General features: G+C 34.5%; 5 protein-coding genes across 5 annotated transcripts; 3 read left to right on the forward strand and 2 right to left on the reverse strand.

Moving 5' to 3' along the window:
- Positions 1-1,888: 1,888 nt before the first annotated feature.
- On the forward strand, positions 1,889-4,194 carry LOC135792144 (uncharacterized). The gene is made up of 5 exons (XM_065302766.1): positions 1,889-2,138; positions 2,198-2,286; positions 2,341-3,799; positions 3,853-4,029; positions 4,154-4,194. The coding sequence occupies exons 1-5, from the start codon at positions 2,111-2,113 to the stop codon at positions 4,192-4,194; spliced, it is 1,794 nt and encodes a 597-aa protein (XP_065158838.1). The 5' UTR covers positions 1,889-2,110.
- Positions 4,195-4,491: 297 nt separating this feature from the next.
- Positions 4,492-7,652, forward strand: LOC135792648 (gremlin-2-like). The gene is made up of 2 exons (XM_065303306.1): positions 4,492-4,775; positions 6,594-7,652. Exon 2 carries the CDS (start codon positions 6,596-6,598, stop codon positions 7,379-7,381), a length of 786 nt encoding a protein of 261 aa, XP_065159378.1. The 5' UTR covers positions 4,492-4,775; positions 6,594-6,595; the 3' UTR covers positions 7,382-7,652.
- Positions 7,653-9,810: 2,158 nt separating this feature from the next.
- On the reverse strand, positions 9,811-17,232 carry LOC135792290 (neuroendocrine protein 7B2-like). The gene is made up of 6 exons (XM_065302917.1): positions 17,113-17,232; positions 15,584-15,666; positions 12,830-13,205; positions 12,243-12,439; positions 12,117-12,176; positions 9,811-12,045 (listed from the first exon to the last, which is right to left on the reverse strand). Exons 1-6 carry the CDS (start codon positions 17,228-17,230, stop codon positions 11,962-11,964), a joined length of 918 nt encoding a protein of 305 aa, XP_065158989.1. The 5' UTR covers positions 17,231-17,232; the 3' UTR covers positions 9,811-11,961.
- A 473-nt stretch (positions 17,233-17,705) lies between these two features.
- Positions 17,706-19,557, forward strand: LOC135792361 (putative E3 ubiquitin-protein ligase UBR7). Its single transcript, XM_065302986.1, has 2 exons — positions 17,706-18,107; positions 18,179-19,557. Exons 1-2 carry the CDS (start codon positions 17,940-17,942, stop codon positions 19,382-19,384), a joined length of 1,374 nt encoding a protein of 457 aa, XP_065159058.1. The 5' UTR covers positions 17,706-17,939; the 3' UTR covers positions 19,385-19,557.
- On the reverse strand, positions 19,444-20,663 carry Rsph9 (Radial spoke head protein 9). Its single transcript, XM_065302987.1, has one exon. It carries the CDS (start codon positions 20,556-20,558, stop codon positions 19,719-19,721), a length of 840 nt encoding a protein of 279 aa, XP_065159059.1. The 5' UTR covers positions 20,559-20,663; the 3' UTR covers positions 19,444-19,718.
- Between the last annotated feature and the right edge of the window lie 55 nt (positions 20,664-20,718).

Below are 20,718 nucleotides of genomic sequence, written 5' to 3' on the forward strand. Positions count from 1 at the left end.
TGCAACTAACTCGATGGTTTGAAATTCCGATGACTTCTGACTTATTAGAAAAACCAGAGTAAAATTATATAGTAATTAATCTTGTGGACATTAAAATAGTTTTATGTTGAGGTTAGGTTTGTTTCCGGTGATATTAAATTTGAGAAAACATGTAAATATGTAAATATGAAACAACTTTCTATATATTGTACAAGCGGGGGCGGTATGGGACGCAAAATAGGTCGGAGTATCGCCGGACCTATATTGATCCCTCGGGAGCGGGCTTCCTGCCGCCCGCCGACGGCTGCCAACCGCCGCTGCAGCGGCATCAGTTTCACCATCGCTTTGTGGCGAAATCTCCCCGCACACACGCACACACTCGCGGAATGCAAACAAACACAAATAGGGCGCAATGTATGCAAACGTATGTTACGAGTTTTCGCTGTGAAGACGTCAAATAAACGTCAAAAACATAAAACAGCACGACGGGTACATCAAAAGTTTTGTATCTACATGGCAACCCGTCATGCACTGTGTAAAACATTGATGAAAAGTGATGTAATGTTGGTAGAGGAAATTTAAGGTTAGGAAAGCAAATATAGACTACTAACACTACAAACTACTTTATTAATTTATAAAAATTAGGTAATTCTCAACTAATCAATTAATAATCAGCGTGTTTTTAATGCATATTTTTTAATATAGATGTTTAATGACTGATTGAATGTTTGGTTGCCTATGTTTGATGTAGAAACGTAAAAATTTAGTGATTTTACATTTTTGTGGTTTTATGCAGTTTCAGCTAAATATTTGTTGAAACCCCGGGAGTAACTTTGGGCAACGGGGATGAAACCCGTCTGCCGCCCCCTGTTCCCGCGCTTGGCTAGCATTTCCATTTCACGGGTAGCGCCAGCATGAAATGAATCTATCGCGCTCGACTGCACAATAAATTCGAATCGATAAAACAGTTGATTGTTCAGAGTTCCAGTCTGCAGTGGACTTATAATCCAGCTTAAGCAGTTATAAAATAATTTAATCAAATAAATAACCACCTATTATCAAATTGCAACCAAAATATAATTCAATATTGCATATTTTATTCGATTTCTTTTTTATTTCTATTTTTACCTTTTTAGAACTTATTCTTTACTTTAAAATATATAAATTTGTATGATTGTATTGTAACAATTTAACTGTTTCGTCCTGGTATCCTCCTGATGTCCTTCAGTCCTCCCACTCATGCAGACCCAGAGCTCGGCGTTACCACCTACTTCTGCACCTCCACCGAAGGTTACGCGAGTCGAGCCCGCCCATTGCAGGACTGCTTTCACCTTGTGCTCTCTCTGCCACCTCGCCCAATCTCAACGAGCGAACATTTATAACGAAATTCAGCGTAAACTCGAATAAATTTTGGAGTTTGGAGCGGTTCGGTGTTTGTGTTTGTCGGAAGCAAAGTTTCGCCAACGCAAAGCATCAAGGACGATTTTGGCAAGCAGACGAAAACGCCGGGGATAGGTAACAAAAGCCTTTACATGAACAAAAGGATAGTTTACTGTTTTTGCATGGAAAATCAATAAGGATTTAGGGATTACCTAAGGTTGAAGGTTCCTATTATCGAAAATGGTTAAATGTTATATAATTATAATTAAATTTTAAACTTTTGGTTTATATAACATTATGTAAAATATATATAAACAATTGAAATCAATATATAATTAGTTGAAATTGTTTTGTAAGCGAATGTATTCAATCTTCTTCGTCCTGTTGTAATTTATAAGCCAAACTGTGGATTGTATTGCCACCTATCGAACCATAGAATAACTAACTTCACTAGTAAATAAGCCTCACACAAACTTTCACACAACGATTTCTACTATATATTTATTTCTCCATGATTCTGAACTGATTTGACTGATCATAGATTTCATGACAGTGTCACAATTTTGTTGACTTCTAAATCTTTATCAAACAAATTACATTTTCGTTGTTCCTTCGCATAATGCGTGTAAATTCATTGTTTTTAACTCAACATTCAATATAATCCAAATTTATACCATGATTTCTTAATAAATTTAAAACATTTTTGTATCTTTGTGACCCTGAAGATTTTCATTTCATTAAGAGTAACAAAATGAATTTTAATAACGATTTATTTGATGGTAAAATATTATTATATTTAATTTAATATTTTTAAGGAAATAATTATTTTTATTTCAAGGTTTTATCGATGCTTCTCGCTTGTGTTCTTCTCTTGACATCTCCAGTCGACGAGGAATAGAAAAACAGGAACGATTCTACGACAGAAATGTATCTAATGTAAAATTTGACAAATTGAATAATTTATATAACAAATATTTATAGGTTATTGTTGCACCAGCATCAAAAATCCGATATGCTTATTCCTCCCGAAAAACTTCCCGCCTAGACTGCTCAAAATTAAAACGCAAAAGAGAGAAAGCCATTCAAAATAAAATTTACTACCCGGGTTCAGACTCAGATTCCGCTGGTTCAATACCAGTTCCAAGCATCAAAGACAATCCTTTCATGCAAAGAATACCAATTTACCTCTATGAACATTATGACAAGAGAAATAAATACCTTCCTAAAGCATCACGGCGTATTTATAAATGCAAAATGAACCCGGGTGCTTGTCCTCCAGATTGCGCCTCGGAAAATGTCCCAACTGAAGAAACACCAGGAGTATTATACAGAGATTCTCCAAGAACCGAAGTAGTCTACGAAAAGGAACCAAAAAGTAGCGCACGTGTATCTTTTAGTAAAAATGAATCAAAACCACCGGAAACTGAATGTTGCCTCAAAGAAAAATTATCAAAAGTTAAGAAACATCTAAAAGCTTACGATGACTTAAGAAGATGTCCGCCGATTGATGATGCTGATGGTTATAATGAACAAGAATTAAATTCAGTGCAGTTGAATCAGAAGAGTTCTTCGAAATCAAAGAAGAGACGGCCGATATGTTGTACAAAAAGTACAGATTCTGCGACAAGTCGAGATAATAAACCTCCGGAAGGGAATAAAGAAATACCTAAACCAGAATCGGAATCATCTCGAGCACCTACATATCATTTATCCACTCAGGACATGTCATCCTTGAATGATAAAAAGTGTTCTGAAGGAGTTTGTAAGAAAGAATGTCCAAATCTAAAGAAGAAGTCTGAGAAAGTTTCTAAACCAAAAAGTCTTCGGAATTTATATTTATCTCTGAAGAAACACACAACCTCAAAAACATCCCAAACGCAAATCGAAAAAAAATCTGAGTGTAAAATTGAAATCACCGAAGATTCTGTGATTAAATGTCAATCTCAGTCTCAAGTTGAATCAAAACCATCTAAATCTAAGTCAAAGTCTAAAGTAAAAAAGGAACCAAATTTGACACTGCAATGTCTTCCACCTATAGAAGTAGCTCCGTGTGTAGCACCGTGTAAAGACTGTACAGAACTTGAATGTGACAAACAGATGGCGGCGGATGTAGCTGCGCCTTGTGTTTGCTACCAAAATGGAAGATCTAGTCAATCGTATAGCACACCGACATATGCAACGACTAACAGTACACCTGGTTATGGATCTAGTTCTAAATATCATTCTAAACCTAAAAGTTCGGATTATTACACCGGAACTGCAACAGGAACAGGACATACAACCCACAGTACAGGAGGTTATAGCGGAATAGAATATTATTATGGTACGGGGAGGGGTATTAAAGAAAGTAAACCTGCAGGAGATGGGGAGGGAGGTGAAAATGGTGGTGCACAACAACATCATCGACATGTTGTTAAACCTGGGTTTGCATGTGATTCACGTAAGTTATAATAACTATGTTTATAAATGTATTAAAAAATGGAAATATTTTAGATACCTGCGGATTGGGTGCACATCCAGTTGAAGTTGGTTATGCAACCACAATTGTCACAAGATACAATAAATACACAGTGTTTGAAATATTGAGACCGTCGATTAAAAAACCTCCGTCAATGTGTCATGTCACTGAAAATGTTTTCGTTGTTAGGAATAAATTTCGAAACCGTTATTGTATGTTTATTTTTTATTTTTTACCAAAAAAAAAGCAAATAGGCAACTTCTGTCACAAAAATATAACTAAAAGAGTGTAAAACATGTCCTGAAAGTTAATATTGAGATTAATTAATGGTTATAGTTCAAATTTCACATCAAGATGGCGCTACAATGCATAAATAACATTTTTATTTCCAATTTTTAACAAAAATCATAAAATATTAGATTTTTTCACTTTGAAAATACAAAAAAATAAAGCTAAAAAATGTTGAAAATGCTGTAGATCATAGAAGATAATAATACTTGGCAGCATTTTCCGTTGCTTGAAGTAAAATCCTCAGAAGTTTAAAAAATTTGAACGCTAATAGCTAGTTTCGCCCGACATGTTTGTCCAATATCAGTGACTCCGGAGCACTTAGTCGCGCGTCTAGACTTTCAGTCTAAATAGTTTGCTCGCGGACGGTTTGCGCTCGTGTGTGATTTCATCTTACCTGCATACACATGTGTAGGATTAGGATTTGCGGGGGAGCCCCCTGTGCGCGGTTTTCGAATCGCCGTCGCCCGACGCAAACGCCGATTTTAAACAGTTCACACGGACGCGCCACACGTGACGGTACTGTTCACCATCGATGCGACTACAAATCAAATCAAAACAAATCAAAACTTGCATTCGTGTACTTGTTCAATATGTGAACTAAAAACGCAAAAACATCAAAAAACAGAAAATTAAATTGGCATCAGGCGCAAGAAATAAATAAAACACGGTAAGATAAAATATTATTTTATTATGTTGGTAGAAAATTATTAACATATCCGGTTAGTAGCTGATGTAATTGTTGGTGTTCACTGAAATTAAGTCAGGTGTCCGCATTCTTAATTGTTATTATACCGCGAATACAAATTATACGCGCACGAAAATGGAAATTACGCGCGCACGCTGCGATTTCTTTAATTCATTTATACAGAAACAACATTTTCTTAAATTTAAATCAATGATTTCAAAGAAGTGAAGACTACAAATCGTGTCATTCATTCGTAGGCCGTAGAAACCAACCACAACGAACATATTCTTCGACAAAAAGACGTTGGTGATATTTTCCATTTCCACTTGCTCGAAATCAACGCGTAGATAACTGAGATAAATAGTCACATTCATAACAATACTAACCTATGCATTTGTACGTTTATTATTGGCATTGGTAATTCTCTGTTTGATTTAATAATAATAATGCGCGTGAAAAATGTGCTTTTTATGCAAATCGCGCGTAACGTACGATTAGACATAATGATTGTCATAATTTATCGGGCAGGCGACACACGCGCGTCTGATTTACGATTACGCAAAACGAGCGTCTTGGGTGGATGTGTACGACGGATACATCGTGTGGGCTTTTCGATTTTCTTCGGCGCAAAGCGGCAAAAGTGCGCCGTTTCGCGAATATTTGTTTTTCCATGCGCAAGATATTATTAGTCTCGCACCGGATATGGCATTTTAATAGACGTACGACATACATAATACGACGTGTAGACACAATCGTACAATTTCATATACAGGGTGATAAAAATTTATTTTTAAAATTTTTTTTTGTAAAAATTGCAAGAAAATATTTTAATTTAATTTTAAAATATTTTTTATTTATTGGAATAATTTTTGTGAATGTAAATTTTTTTATTTGTTTCATACACTATTAAAATTCGCATAAAACGCGCATTGCTGATTTCTGGTGGGTGCCCGGCCTGCGAAACGAAAGTATTTGCAAATTAGTTTTCGAAAAGGGCATTCGCCTAGCTCACATCCTCTTGTTTCATTCATAAAATAATTTTTTTCACAACGCAATGAATGAAATTTTGCTCCATTCATCGCTATCTAATCGCCGTGCGCGCGCGTGTCATAAAAGCCTATCTCTTTGCCTAGAGTCTGTTTAGTTTGCTTGATGTGTGTTGGTTCACTTGCTTCACTTCACTTGTGGATTTCGTATTGCCTTTTCGAGCGGTTCGCTCGCCCGCCTACAAGCTCACCTTTCACAATGCGCGACATTAAACGCTTCGGACGGCCGACGCGACTTCTTGAGCCGCCAGGAAAACTCCAGCAGACTTTTCGAGCGACATCAGGGACGTACTTGCCTCAGCCATAAATGGCTAAACGAAATGAGAACATCGCAATCATCACATCATCATTCGGCGAGCATCAAATCATCAAATTTACATTTTACTAGCTTTAGTAGGATAATTAATTAAAAACGTTTTAGAAAAAATATTTAGGACAATATGATATTGTTATGGTAAAAAGCGATTAATTCGTGTGCGTTGTGAAAATCCATTTCTGTGCGTGAAGATTCCTTGTCGCCTTGCCGGTTGACAACAGGTTGAGTGCATCGAGGCCGCCCCACGCATGGGTCTTAGAAGATAGAATCGTGGGCGGCTCACCATCGTGCCATCACGCCATCCAAGTCTTTAAGTTCATTCATCGCTGGTTATTTCTTTTGCTGCGTAGTATTTCATTCATGCGTTTACAACTCTCGCATACTACACGCATCGTAAAACATTAAAAAAAATTATAAAATAAAATATTTTCCTTTCAGAAATGTTCTCATCGGTTTTCACACTCTTCTTCCTCCTGTTGATGGAAATTACAAGCAGTGAATCACGTTCAGATTCTATTCTGGATATAATAAACACCAAGGAAGTGGAAAAAATCATCGCTGAACGCCATCGCGCTTCAAAATCCTCCGAAAAACGTTTTCTTTTAGAAAACGAACTGGATGACACCTATGCCCCGAATGAATACGACATTGAATACGAACACGAACGCGTTAAACTACTCGACAACGACGCCATCTTGTCTAAACCGCACGACATCTATGCATCGACGAATAAATCACCGCGTATTGAAGTAGATTTACTCTATCGCCGACAAAACTTATCCGAACCTTATAAAACCATTGATTTAATCTCAGATCTGCATGGATATCACGGAAGCAAAATTTTAAAATCATCAAAAAACGCTCTAATGGTCACAAAACTGGAATATTTACAACGGGATTGGTGTAAAACTGAACCTTTGATACAAAAAATCAAAGAGCAAGGATGTTTAACCCGTACGATTATAAATAAATTCTGTTACGGGCAATGCAACTCGTTTTACATTCCGAAGAATCCGAAAAAGTTTAAAAAACGAAGGAGGTTTTATCATGAGAGCGAGGACGAAGACGTGAATGGTCCAGCGTTCAAAAGCTGTGCATTTTGCAAGCCGAAGAAGTATACGTGGATCACGGTAACGCTCACCTGTCCAAATTCAACGCCGCAGTTCCGGAAGAAGCGAATTCAGCGGATTAAGCAGTGTAGGTGCCTTGCAACTGATTTGAACTGATAGTAACACAAATGAAAAAAGTCAAGCGGATGATTGTTATGATAAAATATGTTAAAAAAGTATTAATTTATTAAATTAGCGAGTACAACGCGTTGCAAATATTTTGAAAACGCTCGGTAGGCTATAGTAAAGTCATCTTGAGCAGTTGAGAGTTGAATAATCTTATCTTGATGTCCGGACTATAGAATTATTCGATTAAGCTATACAAAAGTGATTAATTAGATTGTAAGCACATTGTAATGTTATTTTAAATATATATAATATAAATAAATATTGTGTCTGTCGATGCATGCCTTTCACATTTTGTGAGAATCGAAAAGAATTTGTTTATGCGCACGAAAACAATAAAATCGGCGTGATTTTAATCAAAACTAATTCGTCAAGCGTCAATAAAACGCGACGGGACGTGGGTACGCGTGTGCCAAAAACGTTAATTTAATTATTATCGCCGCGCTGGTTTGCGAATGTTTATTTTATTGTTTATTGCTTTATTACCAATAAAATTGGCGCGCGCGCGCGCTTTTTTGGCGATCGCGGCCGGCAGTCTGGAGTGGATTAGTCATTACGTAATTATTGCGATTATTACGGGCGGTGGTGGTGGGTTTGTGTGAGTGACGACCAAAGTTGAAAAGCTGCTAATTTTATTTGAGGCGGTTATTGTGTTGTGACAAATAATCATCATGGTGAGTATGATAATAATATTTTTGTATTGAACTTTGTTTTTGTTTGGTTTTGTATTGTTGGTTTTTTTGGATGGTTGAAAGCGTGGGTTTCGCGGACAAATTTTTGATTGTTCAATGGTTTAAAGTTAAATAAACACGGTTTATTGTTTATACTTGCAAGTAGTTTTATTATTTTATGTATTTTTAAGGTTATGATGAGTTAATCTGAAGTTTTTGTATGTGTTCATTAAATTTTGATTTTTTGAAGTTATTATAAGGATAAAAGGTCAAATTGTCCTTATAATATTTAATTGAAAATTGATAACAATATATATGTTGTCCATGAAGCTATATTTAATGCCTAGGTAGTGAAATAATATTTCTAGGCACGTTATTTTTACTTCAAACACGATTTTTACATAAAATTGTGTTTTTTGTCCAAAAATCATTCGAAATAATATTAGAACAAAGAGAAATGAATGTCTTAAAGTTTAGAAAGATGTTAATGTCGGTCATTGGCTCATGCGACAATAAAAATACAAACTTGAAGTAATTGCCCGCGTGCCGGCTAATTAAACTGATGAAAATACAAGATAATCGCCCATCGCACGACCCACTCGATGGACATTTACAGCGGCGCGAAGAGCCCGCAAAAGGCTTGAACGGATGTGCGACGACGATGCGTTACGAGATTTTTCCCAATCCAGCCGCCGAGATTTATTCGATAAGGAAACAGCGGAATATAAAATAAACATTGCCGCTACAACTTTTAAAAAACCAGACACACACAGGAAAACCATAAATTTTCATGTTAATGCATAGTCTACATCTTTGAAATTATTCCGAATTGGGATATCAACAAAACAAATTGCTGACAAATCACCAACATGTGAATTTTTTTTATTGTATATTTAATACAATTCAGTTGAATATATTTAAAATATACTAAAATATATAACAACTGTTAGCAGTTTTTGGTTCGGTTGTTGCCAAAAAGGTGTCAGCTCAACTTTACGACGCGATCGTTTGAGGAAGGATGAGGAAAAATGAAGCGCAATAATAAATAAAACTTCTTCACGATGCGCGTTTGAATGTAAATCTAAATTTCCATATGTAAAACATTCCGGAGAGGATATGTGAGCATACGAGCCGAGGACAATCGTAAAGATGTTTTTCTGCGCGCGAAAATGGCGGAAAAACGACTGATAAATGAGTGGCCGCCGGAGGACCGGACTGGAAAGCGGTGTGAATTATTTCTTTGTTTGTTGTTTATTCGGCGGCATTATGAGCGGGAATTATTCATAGTTTAAATCAGCATAAAGTATAGTTTCATGTAACAATGCTCAAAATGATAAAACATGCAAAGAAATTGAAAGAGAAAATTTTTTTTTTGATTTTTTGTTTAAATTCTTTGTAAATTATCATGGTAATTAGTATTATGAATGCAAATGTGAGTTTATTTGTTTATTAAGAATCTTATAGGTTGATTCAATACATACTAGGTCCGAGAAACAACAAAATAATTCATTAGGCAACCACATCAACAGAAATATGTCTTGTTATACACGTAGGAATAAAACTAATGTTATTTGGGTTGCCTACAGTGCATAGCACACTACAATCTCCACACTATGCAATATCCTGTCGAGTTTTCTAATGAAAACACAGAATAACATGATCAGAAGTTCTCAAACTGTAGCTTACAACTTAGGGATCATATATATTACCGTATTTGTGATTAAAAATGTCTGAGAAATAAAATCAACATGCATTTATATCATTATTTATTATTTTACGTAAACACATGAATATAATATATCTAAAAGCTTCATATATAGAGTTTCCTTGCACTTCAGCAGCACTCAAACGCACAAATTTCTCTCTCCGCAGCTTTGCGCGCACGTTTTATCAGTGCTTCGCTGCGCAAAGCGTACTCATAATATTATCATAATTAATTTCTATCAGTATCTACCATTCGACTGTATCTCTTTGTTTTCTTTCGTAGCAGGTAGGTAATAGTCATATTCATGAATTAAACATACATCATACGGAATTACAGATTGTTTAAACGTTATCTCATAATATATATTATAGATATAATCTCATATATTGATTTATTCGAAGATAATTCTTCAGTTGTAATGGTTAACCACTTCAACGCATAAGATGTACGTTTTAGTTATTATTTCCAGTGTGTTTTACGTTTATAATTTATTACACTACACATAATCATCAATAATCTCAAGTGTGGATGGTTGCATAATGTTTCCTCTAGATTAACATTATCGTAGTGTGTGACATCGAGAGTTGATCGCAAAAATATCATCGACGAACGTCAAACACATGTCAGAGAGTGATGACTTCTTTGTTTTCTATACACACTAATGATTAATCATAATAATTAGTATCCGTCTGACAAACCCACAGTGATAAGTTGAAATTATCGATAAAAATAACAAAAATCTTACATTTAATTAGATTAATTCATTTCCAGATGTTACTTTTGTTCGTAGTTAAGTCATACGTATTCGACTGATTAAGTAATTCATGCAAAATATTAATCTTCAATTCACGTAATGATTTTTCAATCGTCAAACACAGAAAACACTCGTTTGTATTACCAATGCATCTTGGAACGCACAATATATTGATTGAAAGTTTTTTCTGTAATTTTACATCAATAATTTTTATTGTTTTGATGTTTGGTGATGCAAATTAAAGTGTTTATCGAGTTTCGACTGAAAAATCAGTAGGGCCTTGATTACATGAAGTGAAAATTGCAATTTTCAATGTCAATACAATCTCAAAACGTTTAAAATGTTTTACAATAAGAAATCAAAACATTTTCAACGTTTTTTAGAAGATTGATGTTTAAAAACTATTTTAGCTTGTTTTAAGCTATGATATGTTATTCAGACCGTTGTCAACACTCTGAAATATTAAATATGTTAATAATTATTTAATATTTCAGAGGGGTCTCGTCGCATTCAATCAAATTCGTCAATATCTAGTTTGTTTCATGTTTTTTCTTAAATTTAGATGCGACAGGATGTTCCTTTGTCATTTCTCGGATGTTTTATTCAGAGAATTGTTGAGTTAATTAAAAGTATGGGGTATTCTCTTCTCTTCGTTGATCTTATTTAATTAATTAATTAATTCTTTTCATGGATGTTTTCTTTGTGATGATTACATTTCTTTCTCCTCGCTTTTCTTAGAATTACAAACACACAACAGCAAATATTTTGATTTTTTCAATCGTTTTATCAACAAATAAACGCGTTTATATACTTGTAATGCAATCAATGCAATTATCGGGACCTAAGAAGCGAGGTGCACCATTTATAGCACTAAATCGGGACACATAACATTCGAATATATATTGGATTTAGATAACGTCGAATATATTATTCTTTACGTGTAGCATATGATATATAAGTTAATTAATTTAATATAGATTACATGCTAAGAATTTAAATCGTTTCGCAAATCCGTGTTCATAGCTAAGGGTCAATTTCCGGAAATTCAGTTTAGCTTTGTTGACGTTTTTGATTTTTTTACTTTCAATGGTTTCGCATGCTTTCGTGGGTTTTGCTTAGATTTTTGTTTATTCTTAAAGTTAATACGTTTATGTTTCTTTCTCTCTCCTATCGACAATAACGGCTTTATCTATTTGCATTATAAAAATATTAGCAATTATTGTCAACAAGAATAAGAATATTTTTCAATTTTTTTTGCTTTTGGTTTGCTTGAGAAAATTTCAATTAAATTGTAATGTTTTTAACATTTTGACGTCTTTTTGGTTGTAAGTAAAATAAAATACGTATTTTGATGTGGTGGTTTTACATTTTCTTTATAATTTTGCTTTTTAAGCAAAAATAATGCTTGAATTATTGAAAAACAAATCGCATGTGGTTTTGCTTAATAAAATTCTTTTGCGTTGAAGCCTTTCTTTGCTGCAACTGGTAAACGCTCGCCGATCAAAAATGGATTTGTCCTGACGCTCTAAAATTCAAAATATCCCCGTAACATTTAAATTAAATCTTAAAATTTGTAATAATTTTAATTTTACAAACCTTCTTATCATTGTTGAACTTCTTGGCCACTAAACCTTTGTGTTGTATGCCTGAGGTATCCTAAGATGAATTCAAATTGATTGCAAATGCAATTTTTTAAAGGATAAATAAATATTTGTATAGTACCTGCAGTGCCTGCTGGAAAAATCGATTGAATTCTAAATCATTTAGTGGCGAATCCATGTTTCCGTTGGATAACTGAGAGATCATCGGGCTAGGACAGTCGAACATGTGTTCTGTGTCACACATGCAATCCTGTTCGGCCTGATAACGACGACTGAAAGCCGCAGTGTTCTTGAATTCCTCCAAACATCCATTTTCAGCTAAAATTTTAAAGAAAAAAAATTAAATTTAAAGGAATAAAAATGCAAATAACGCACTTTAGCGCCATTTTGCTTTTCCTTAGTGAAAAATATCTCTAAACCAAAATTTATCAAAATTGATTGAATGGTTTTTACGTGAAAGCGTCACAAACAAACAAAATCACATTTGCATTTATATTAAAACGATGTTACCACAACATAAATTAAATTTTAAACTATTAATGGTTGAAATTTCATTTCATTTAGTTATAAACTGAATATGCCATCCACAAAACCACAAAAATATTCCCTCTAAAATTATTAAAATTAATAATCAATGCAAACCACAATTAAAAGTGATAATATTTAAAATTTCAATAAAACAAAATCAGAAATACAATATTTTACTACCTGTGTATCCAATCGGGCAAGGATTGGGCGGATTGCAATAAGCTGGTAATGCCGCATCGGTCTTCACCTCTTGCCGATTTTTCAACAAACCCTCCGGTTGTAAGCGCTGCTCACCCTCGCCAGCGCCCCCTGACATATACTGACTACCCCACAGCGAACTATGCTGCAGAAATTCACTATCACGCAGGCTCGGATGCAGTTGCCCTTCACTAAGCGAATCATAGTCCAACGGATAGAGCTGTTCTTCTTCTAGGTCCTTGTTCAGAGAGCGAGCGTCAAGTGGGAGGCGGGCGTCAGGAAAATCCATGTACGACGAGTCGAAATCTTTCGACATGCGGTTGACCACATCGCGTAACAAATCCGGGAAGTAATGATCCTGAAACAATCAAAACTTCAATTTTAATTATTTTTAAACATAACCTAAAAATAAATAGAAATAAAATTAGGTTATGTTCGGTGCTTAAAAATAAAATTTGATTAAATGTTTTGTTTTATCGTCACTGGGGAATTTCTAATGTTGAGTTTTATTTCGAAAGTAATATGAACAGTTTAACCTTTGACATTTCATATTTCCAGAAGGTTCAGTACTCTATCAAAGCTTCCAAGTGCAGATTGCTCGATTGCAGCCTGAATGCACTTGACATTTGCCTATTCATCTCCTGAAAACCCTCTAAATCCCCGGAATTGTGGAAATCACTCAATATTACTCCTGTTTAATATCCTTTTGAAACATTAAAGATCAATTGCGGATTATTCACGCTCAAAAAAAGCGGTTTACATTTGAATGATTTGTGATTTATGGCGTTCATTAGTTACGGGTTATTATTGGCGTTATGCAAAAGCCTGCCCACGAAATGGACAAGCACGTAAAACAAACATTCGCAGCTTTGCAGCTAATTAACTAATTATTGCGATCAATCAAGCGTGACAGAACGCGAGGTTGACAGCGGACGAAAACTCGCCACGCACAGCAATCGACGCAGTCAACGCCATCAACGTCATGTTACAAAAGAGTAAAAAGACAGCAAAGTGCCACCAACGTCAGTGCACAACGCCCACGTCAACGTCATCGACGCAAGTTATGCTATAAACAAACATTTACTGTTTACGACGTGAGCATACGACATGAACGAGAAGTATACGTTTATTAAATCGAACGACAGGAACTTTTGTTGCGAGAGTTGACGTTGGGTTATAATAAATCGAATCAATGTATGCAACCAACAATGCTTTTACAATTAGTATAAGTATTCAAGAAATTTTGTGTGTTTTGTTTGTTTTTTAGTGTTTTACGCAATAATTACTCAACCAATTTTGATAAATTTTGGTAGGGAGATAATTTAGACCAAGAAAAAGCATGTAGGCTACTTTTTGTGGTCAAAATATAATAGGAAAAGTGTAAAATAAGCGATTAAAGTTGGTACAATGATATAATCATAGTTTTACTTATAAAGTTTGAAGCCAGATGGCGTTAAAATCCATTATTAACATTTTTCGTTTCTTTAATGGTAAAAAATATATTTTACGCGTGTAGATTAATCAAATCTAACCGCAAAACACACTTTTGATATAAAACCATTTTTTATTAATTAATTTAAATTAAAATCTGATTTTAAACTGATTTTTCATTAATTATGTACCATTAACCTCAAATAACCTAACCAAATATTTAATTGTGACTAATAATAATTTGTTCCTTAGTGGTATACGTATTTCTGCCCACGTTTAATAAATAATAATCATCCTATTGCATAATTAATGCGGCTAATCAAAGCACAAAGCTCGCGAGTAATTTTCACCCTCTAACAATGTTTTAATTAATAAAATAACACCTGCTGTAGCGCAAGGCAAATTCTAAGCTTGCAGCAAATGAAATTTAATTCCGACGGCACTTTGTTGTGTTCGCTTCATGTTTGGCCACGTTGGCGGCGTTGGCACAGATGAGAAAATAGCAACAGGCGCGAACCGGCAGCGGCAGGAAAAGCTTAAGTGCACGCAAATCTCGCAAAGCGCTCAGGGAATATTTAATATCCTACGACGTGACATTTCTATCGTCGAGCCAGACAAGGACAATAAGGATACAGCGGACAATATGCCTCCGGTGAGAATAAAATGATAAGGGAGATAATAAAATAAATTTAAGAGCAGAAACACAAACAGGAATAGAGTCATTTTTTCTTTGGGGGAGGTGAAAATAAAGGCAGTAAATTAAATATTTTAAGAAAATGTGAATTTTGAGATTTGTGATTGTTTCAGCATAATAATTAATAATATATTAATAAAATAATTATTATTATGCTTTTAAAATTTTAATGTGAGCACTGTTAGTATTTTTAAAATCAGGAATTTTGTCCAGTTGATTTTTTTTTATTGAAAAAACATGAAATATTTATATTTTCAAGTGTTAACTCATTCGTTATTAGACAACCAGCAGTGCACGGCATATGTTTGTGTAGCCGGTGTTGCCTATGCAACAATAATGAATTAAAGAAAAAGAAAAACTTTTTGAAGGTTTTGGTGATTAATTTGGGAATAAATTGGAATTGTTTACATTGTTTACAGTTAAAAATAAACTTGTCATGCACCAGCAATGAGTTTCTAATCATTTAATCAAATAAAAACAAAATTATTTACTTTTTTCTAAAAATAATAAACTTTCTAACCAAATATTAAATTTACCCATGAAAAATGTATGTAATAAATAATAATTTTGTTAGTATGTTTGTCAATTAAATATTAATCAAAATAACTTACTTTTTCAACAGGTATATACCCGTAGACGCTGAACAGCAAACCGACAAACAGGAATAAAGTCTTCATTGTTTCGCTGAATAGACCTGAAACACAATACATCGCAGGATTACAGCAATTAATAAATAATTAATACAGCAATAACGAATGAAATAACTCAACATGTTGATATTCTTCGTATTATAATTGTGCGACATACAACGTCCAAAAATAGATAGAAAGCAGACATTAATCACGTCCTTAATCGACACGGAATAAATTTCATGGCCACGAAATAGAGAATTTTCCATATTTTCATGATCTACTTTGGATATTTGTGGGCGTAAGTTATGTCTGACGCAAAAGCAAATATTTGCTTTTTTTATATATTTAAATTTCCAGGAACGCTCATCTTTTCCGGAATAAAACTCAACTTTCTATTTTTATATTTATTTTAGGATATAAGACGTTAGATCAATTTTGGTTGATATTTTGCTTTATGTTAGCTTTACAAAGGGAGGTGAAAAAATAGGTTAGGAGTTTTGTGTGGAGTGACGCAGATGTCAAACGTTATATTTTTATGTTGTGATATTGCAATAATAGATATTTAATGATAGAAAATGAGGAAATAGATTTGTATTATCATAAAAACATCATTTTGTTACTAAATTGGTTCTAGTTGACATAATGTTATTTTGAGGTTATTTTTTAGGTTAATTCGGAACTACTAAGGTAATTTGTATAATAATTTATCAAATATGTTAATTAATTCATAAGGCAAATGTGTTTTTGTATGTTTTCTATTATTTTATACAAATAGCAACCAAAATTGTTCTATTGCAATGGCGGAGTTGTTGATTTTTTAACCTAACTTGTACTATTTACATTGCCAAAAGAGTAAATGAAATTTGATTGAAAATAACGTAGAAACAATATAAAACAATGAAAAATAACAGTTTGCAGTACTTTAACTTAACAAACAATATGTTTTACTTTAAAATTACACAAAAAATAGGAATTTATGCAAAAATGTTTGTATAGTCAACTAAAAACGATTTTTCAATGTTTTAAATATTTATACTGGTGTAAAATTAAGTGTTTGTGCTTTGTATGTTGATTGTATCAGTTTTAATAATGAGTGGGGATGTAGTCCTTAGTGCTGACTTCATGAATGAACCGCGAACCACCTGTTATAAATCGATGATCGTCGACGGCGCACTTTGCACACAATAACGATAACCAAGATAACATTACACCCACTTTTCACCTATTCTTTGACGATGTTTCTACCCAACCAGCTGATTTTCACACCGTGTAATCTTAAAGATTGTCAATTCAATTTCTGCACATCTTGTTGACAACTTCCACGTACACACAAAATCAACCACGGATACGATTATCAACAGCACCCGGTTGAAAATACACGAATGACAATAATGTGAATAGAAAGATGAGTATGTTTAATGTTGTTATGTGTGGTAATGTTTGATTTTGTGTGATTTTGAGTGAATTGTTGGTGAAAATGTTTAAATGTTTACGGAGCTGGTACTTACCCTTTCGGGTCGCCTCACACGAGTACGCGACGTTTTGGGGACGGCGACGCGAATCAATCGGTGGCGATTGCGCATCTGCGACGGCGGCGGCGGCGGCGACAGAGAACGTGAACGTCATCTGGCGACGCGGCGACTACAAAGCGCGTCGGTGGAGGCGCCGGTTGGCAGGTGCCGCAGCACAACGATCAATACTTGCGTAATGAAGCCGCGAATAACACACGACGAGTAAAGTTGCGAAAAACTCGTTTTATCTCGTATAATAAAGCATTGTTTTCCGGTGAAGTAAAGTACTTTTTATTGGTATTTTATCTTTATTAGAGGAAATAATGCGTTTTAATTACTCAAAGCATATTTATTTTAACAAAAAAAGACTTGGAGGTTAAAAAATTAACAAAACTATATTATTTTTATATTCAATTAAAAATGTTATTATATTATACTGAATTATTGTTAAATATTAACAAAAATTAATATTATTTAGGTAATTAATTATTATTCTTGAAATACAATAACATTAATTGTATCTTGTGTTTAAAACAAAACAAAAAATATGTGTTAATTTATAAATTTGAAATATTATGTGAATATTTGGTTGCCTATCGTTTGTATTTGTAACGGTTTCTCACCGCTGGTTAAAGCGGCGTTTGTGGAGTATGCCGAAGTTATTCCTTCAACGCTCAGGTTAATTTCGCTGGCTGAGTGTTGAATCTAAAATCATTGTGTTGCCGAGTACTTCAAGTGCATTCAAAATTCTATTTTCTATTTTGTCTATTTATTTATTACTACTACGCATTACAATCGTTACACGCCTACAAAACTAACAAAAAATGGCCGATGAAAACAAAGTAAACGAAGCAAGCAGCAGCCAGCCACAACCCGGTGAAGACGAAGAGGTCATCCAGCTTGGAGACCTGCTCAAACATCAAGAAGAAACCGAAGAAGAAGTCGCCGCTGTCTTGGGTGCAGGCGATGAAGTGAACTGTAGTTATGATCAGGTAATGTTACACAAAAATTATTTCAGAATATTGTGTTATACTCAACAATATTCTATTGATGTTTAATTCAGGGTTATATGAAGAGACAAGCATTGTATGCATGCCTAACTTGTATTCCTGAAGCTAAGGATGATCTTGCCAAAACAGCTGGTTTCTGCTTGGCTTGTTCATATCACTGTCATGATGGACATAACTTAGTTGAGCTGTATACAAAAAGACACTTCAGATGTGATTGTGGAAATAAGAAATTTGGTGACATGGTCTGCAATCTACATACAGCCAAAGATGATTTCAATACTGAGAATCTGTACAATCAGAACTTCACTGGGTTATATTGCACATGTCATAAACCTTATCCTGATCCAGAAGATCCCATTGAGGATGATATGATCCAATGTGTCATCTGTGAGGATTGGTATCATTCAAGGCACTTGAATGCAGCTGCAGTGGTTGATTTTGCTGAGATGATTTGCCAGGTTTGTGTTGCAGCTCATGAGTTTCTGATGAGTTATGCTGGTTTAGCAGTGATTAAGGTGGAACATGCCAAAGTTGATGAACAAGTTAATGTAACAACAGATAATGAGAATGATAAAAAGCAAATAAATGGTAATCATGAAGTTAAAAGTGTGGAAAATGGCGAGGAGAAAGAAAAAGAATCAACTGGTGATGATAAAAACATTCCTACAAGTGATGAGAGTGTGAAAGATAAAGAAAATGCTGATGAAACTGCAAAGACTGAAGATGTTACATCAACTACACCAAAAATCGATGAAGTAACAACAGTAACTGATGAAAAGGTAGAAAAAAATCACGAAATTCAACCAGAAACAATGGAAACAAGTGATCCAAATTGTACTAAACCAATTGTAAAGGAAGAATCTCAACCAAGGACTCTCTTTATGAAAGAACTCAAATGGCGTAACAATCTCTGTAAGTGTGATGCATGTCTTGCACTTTACAAACAACACAACGTCGAATATCTGCTTGATATGGAGGATACAGTGGAGTTTTACGAGAATAAAGGAAAAGAAAGACTTCAAGATGCAAAGAAGAGAGCTATAGAAGCAGAGCAAAATATGTTAAAATCCATGCCACGTGCACCGCTCCTCAATGCGATTGCAGGTTTTAATGACTTCAAAGAACAACTCTCGGATTATTTGAAACAATTTGCCGAAGAGAAGAAGGTTTTGACTGTGGACGACGTAAAACAATTCTTCTCGAAGTTAAACTCTAACAAGAGGCAAAAGACATCAGAGACGACCTACTTCTGTCGCTAAAGGGTAAACATTTATAATCAGTATTAACCAGAACATGACTAGATTAGTATTCGGCAAAATTTGGATTAAAATTATTAGTTTATTGGTATCAATGAGTGTATCATTTTGTACACGTCATTAAATTATGTTTGGAGTTGATCTACAAGTATTGAACAATAAAAAATGTCAGCGAACATCGATTTCTTTCTTTAGTTCACGATTAAGTGAAGAGATAAGAGGAAAACAAAGTTTAGTGTACATAAAGTTGCCTAACTTGATAGGCAATATTTGCACAAAATTGTACCTATAACTTCGTTATTTTAAAACTTAGCTGTAAAAAGTAACATATTTGATTTTAAAGTGCCTGTACCATAAAAGGTACATCAAAACATTTCTTTCCGTGCCCAAAATAAACAAATCCATATTCAGGAGTTTTCAACCGATGCCACAGCATAAACCCTGGCCAATAGAGTGACTTAACAATAACATACGTGCCCCCTGGAGATGTTTGCACAGCAAAACATCCTTCAGGTACATCATCACCTGCGGAATCCAAAAAGTCAATCGCGTAATTATAATCATTTCTTGTTAACAAATTCTTATTCCACTTCTGCTCTGGTTTGCGAAAATGTAGAAATGTTTTCACTTCAAGTGATTCCAGATCATCCAAGCCTTGGAAACTGAGATTTTCGACAACGACGCCATCTTCTCGTTTGAATAACACACCTCTTGGAATTACAACTGCTTCGAAGTTAATATAATAAACAGTAGCAGCGAGACGGTCTTCTTCTTTGAGTGGACGAATCTTTGGTTTGCGTTCTTTTTCAGGAATAGTAATCTCATCGTCTTCGACGAGGATATCTACCACGACAGATGGATCTCCTTGAAATTTTGTTGCGCAGAAAGGTGTTAGAAGTTTAGCTGCTTCAGATGCTGGTGGTAACAGTCCCCAATCGGTACAGTTCTTAGAATAATAAAAAGTGTTACCTAACAGAGCATCTTTCTGGTAACCATAAGCTATGTAATAATCTTGCTCTTCACCGAAAATCTTTCCCCAGAAGAATATTTTTCTGAAATGGTTTTCGTTTTGTAACAAAAGGAGGGAATTGTGGAGGACTAGACTCTCTTCAGTGGAGAGTATTAATCCCATTTGGCCACAGGTATCTAATGTATGGACCAAACTGTTTATATCCATGTTTATTGATGATAACGAGTATTTCTTTGAAAGATGAGTTACAATCTGTCAGGAATTTTGCTATAGTGTATTCTATTTGTTTTCATGGCAATTTTGATAACAGAATTCAAGGAATTTACAAATTTTGGGAAAGTTTCTGAGCTAATATTTGGGTTACTCT

This window comes from Atheta coriaria, unplaced genomic scaffold (genome assembly GCF_025399875.1).
Source record: "Atheta coriaria isolate IRGN ID8LTWV9N9 unplaced genomic scaffold, Caltech_Dcor_3.1 hic_scaffold_5_pilon, whole genome shotgun sequence".
NCBI lineage: Eukaryota > Metazoa > Arthropoda > Insecta > Coleoptera > Staphylinidae > Dalotia > Dalotia coriaria.

Bases quoted from the DNA above. Each gene is read 5' to 3' on its own strand.
- LOC135792144 (XM_065302766.1), top strand. From the start codon at position 2,111: ATGAATTTTAATAACGATTTATTTGATG. The intron at 2,139-2,197 runs GTAAAATATTAT...TTTTATTTCAAG, and splicing joins TAATAACGATTTATTTGATG to GTTTTATCGATGCTTCTCGC. The intron at 2,287-2,340 runs GTATCTAATGTA...AAATATTTATAG, and splicing joins AACGATTCTACGACAGAAAT to GTTATTGTTGCACCAGCATC.
- LOC135792648 (XM_065303306.1), top strand. From the start codon at position 6,596: ATGTTCTCATCGGTTTTCACACTCTTCTTCCTCCTGTTGATGGAAATT.
- LOC135792290 (XM_065302917.1), bottom strand. From the start codon at position 17,230: ATGACGTTCACGTTCTCTGTCGCCGCCGCCGCCGCCGTCGCAGATGCG. The intron at 13,206-15,583 runs GTAAGTTATTTT...TGATTGTTTCAG, and splicing joins GGTATATACCTGTTGAAAAA to GATCATTACTTCCCGGATTT. The intron at 12,046-12,116 runs GTTTGTAAAATT...TTTGAATTTTAG, and splicing joins AGTTCAACAATGATAAGAAG to AGCGTCAGGACAAATCCATT.
- LOC135792361 (XM_065302986.1), top strand. From the start codon at position 17,940: ATGGCCGATGAAAACAAAGTAAACGAAGCAAGCAGCAGCCAGCCACAA. The intron at 18,108-18,178 runs GTAATGTTACAC...TGTTTAATTCAG, and splicing joins TGAACTGTAGTTATGATCAG to GGTTATATGAAGAGACAAGC.
- Rsph9 (XM_065302987.1), bottom strand. From the start codon at position 20,558: ATGGATATAAACAGTTTGGTCCATACATTAGATACCTGTGGCCAAATG.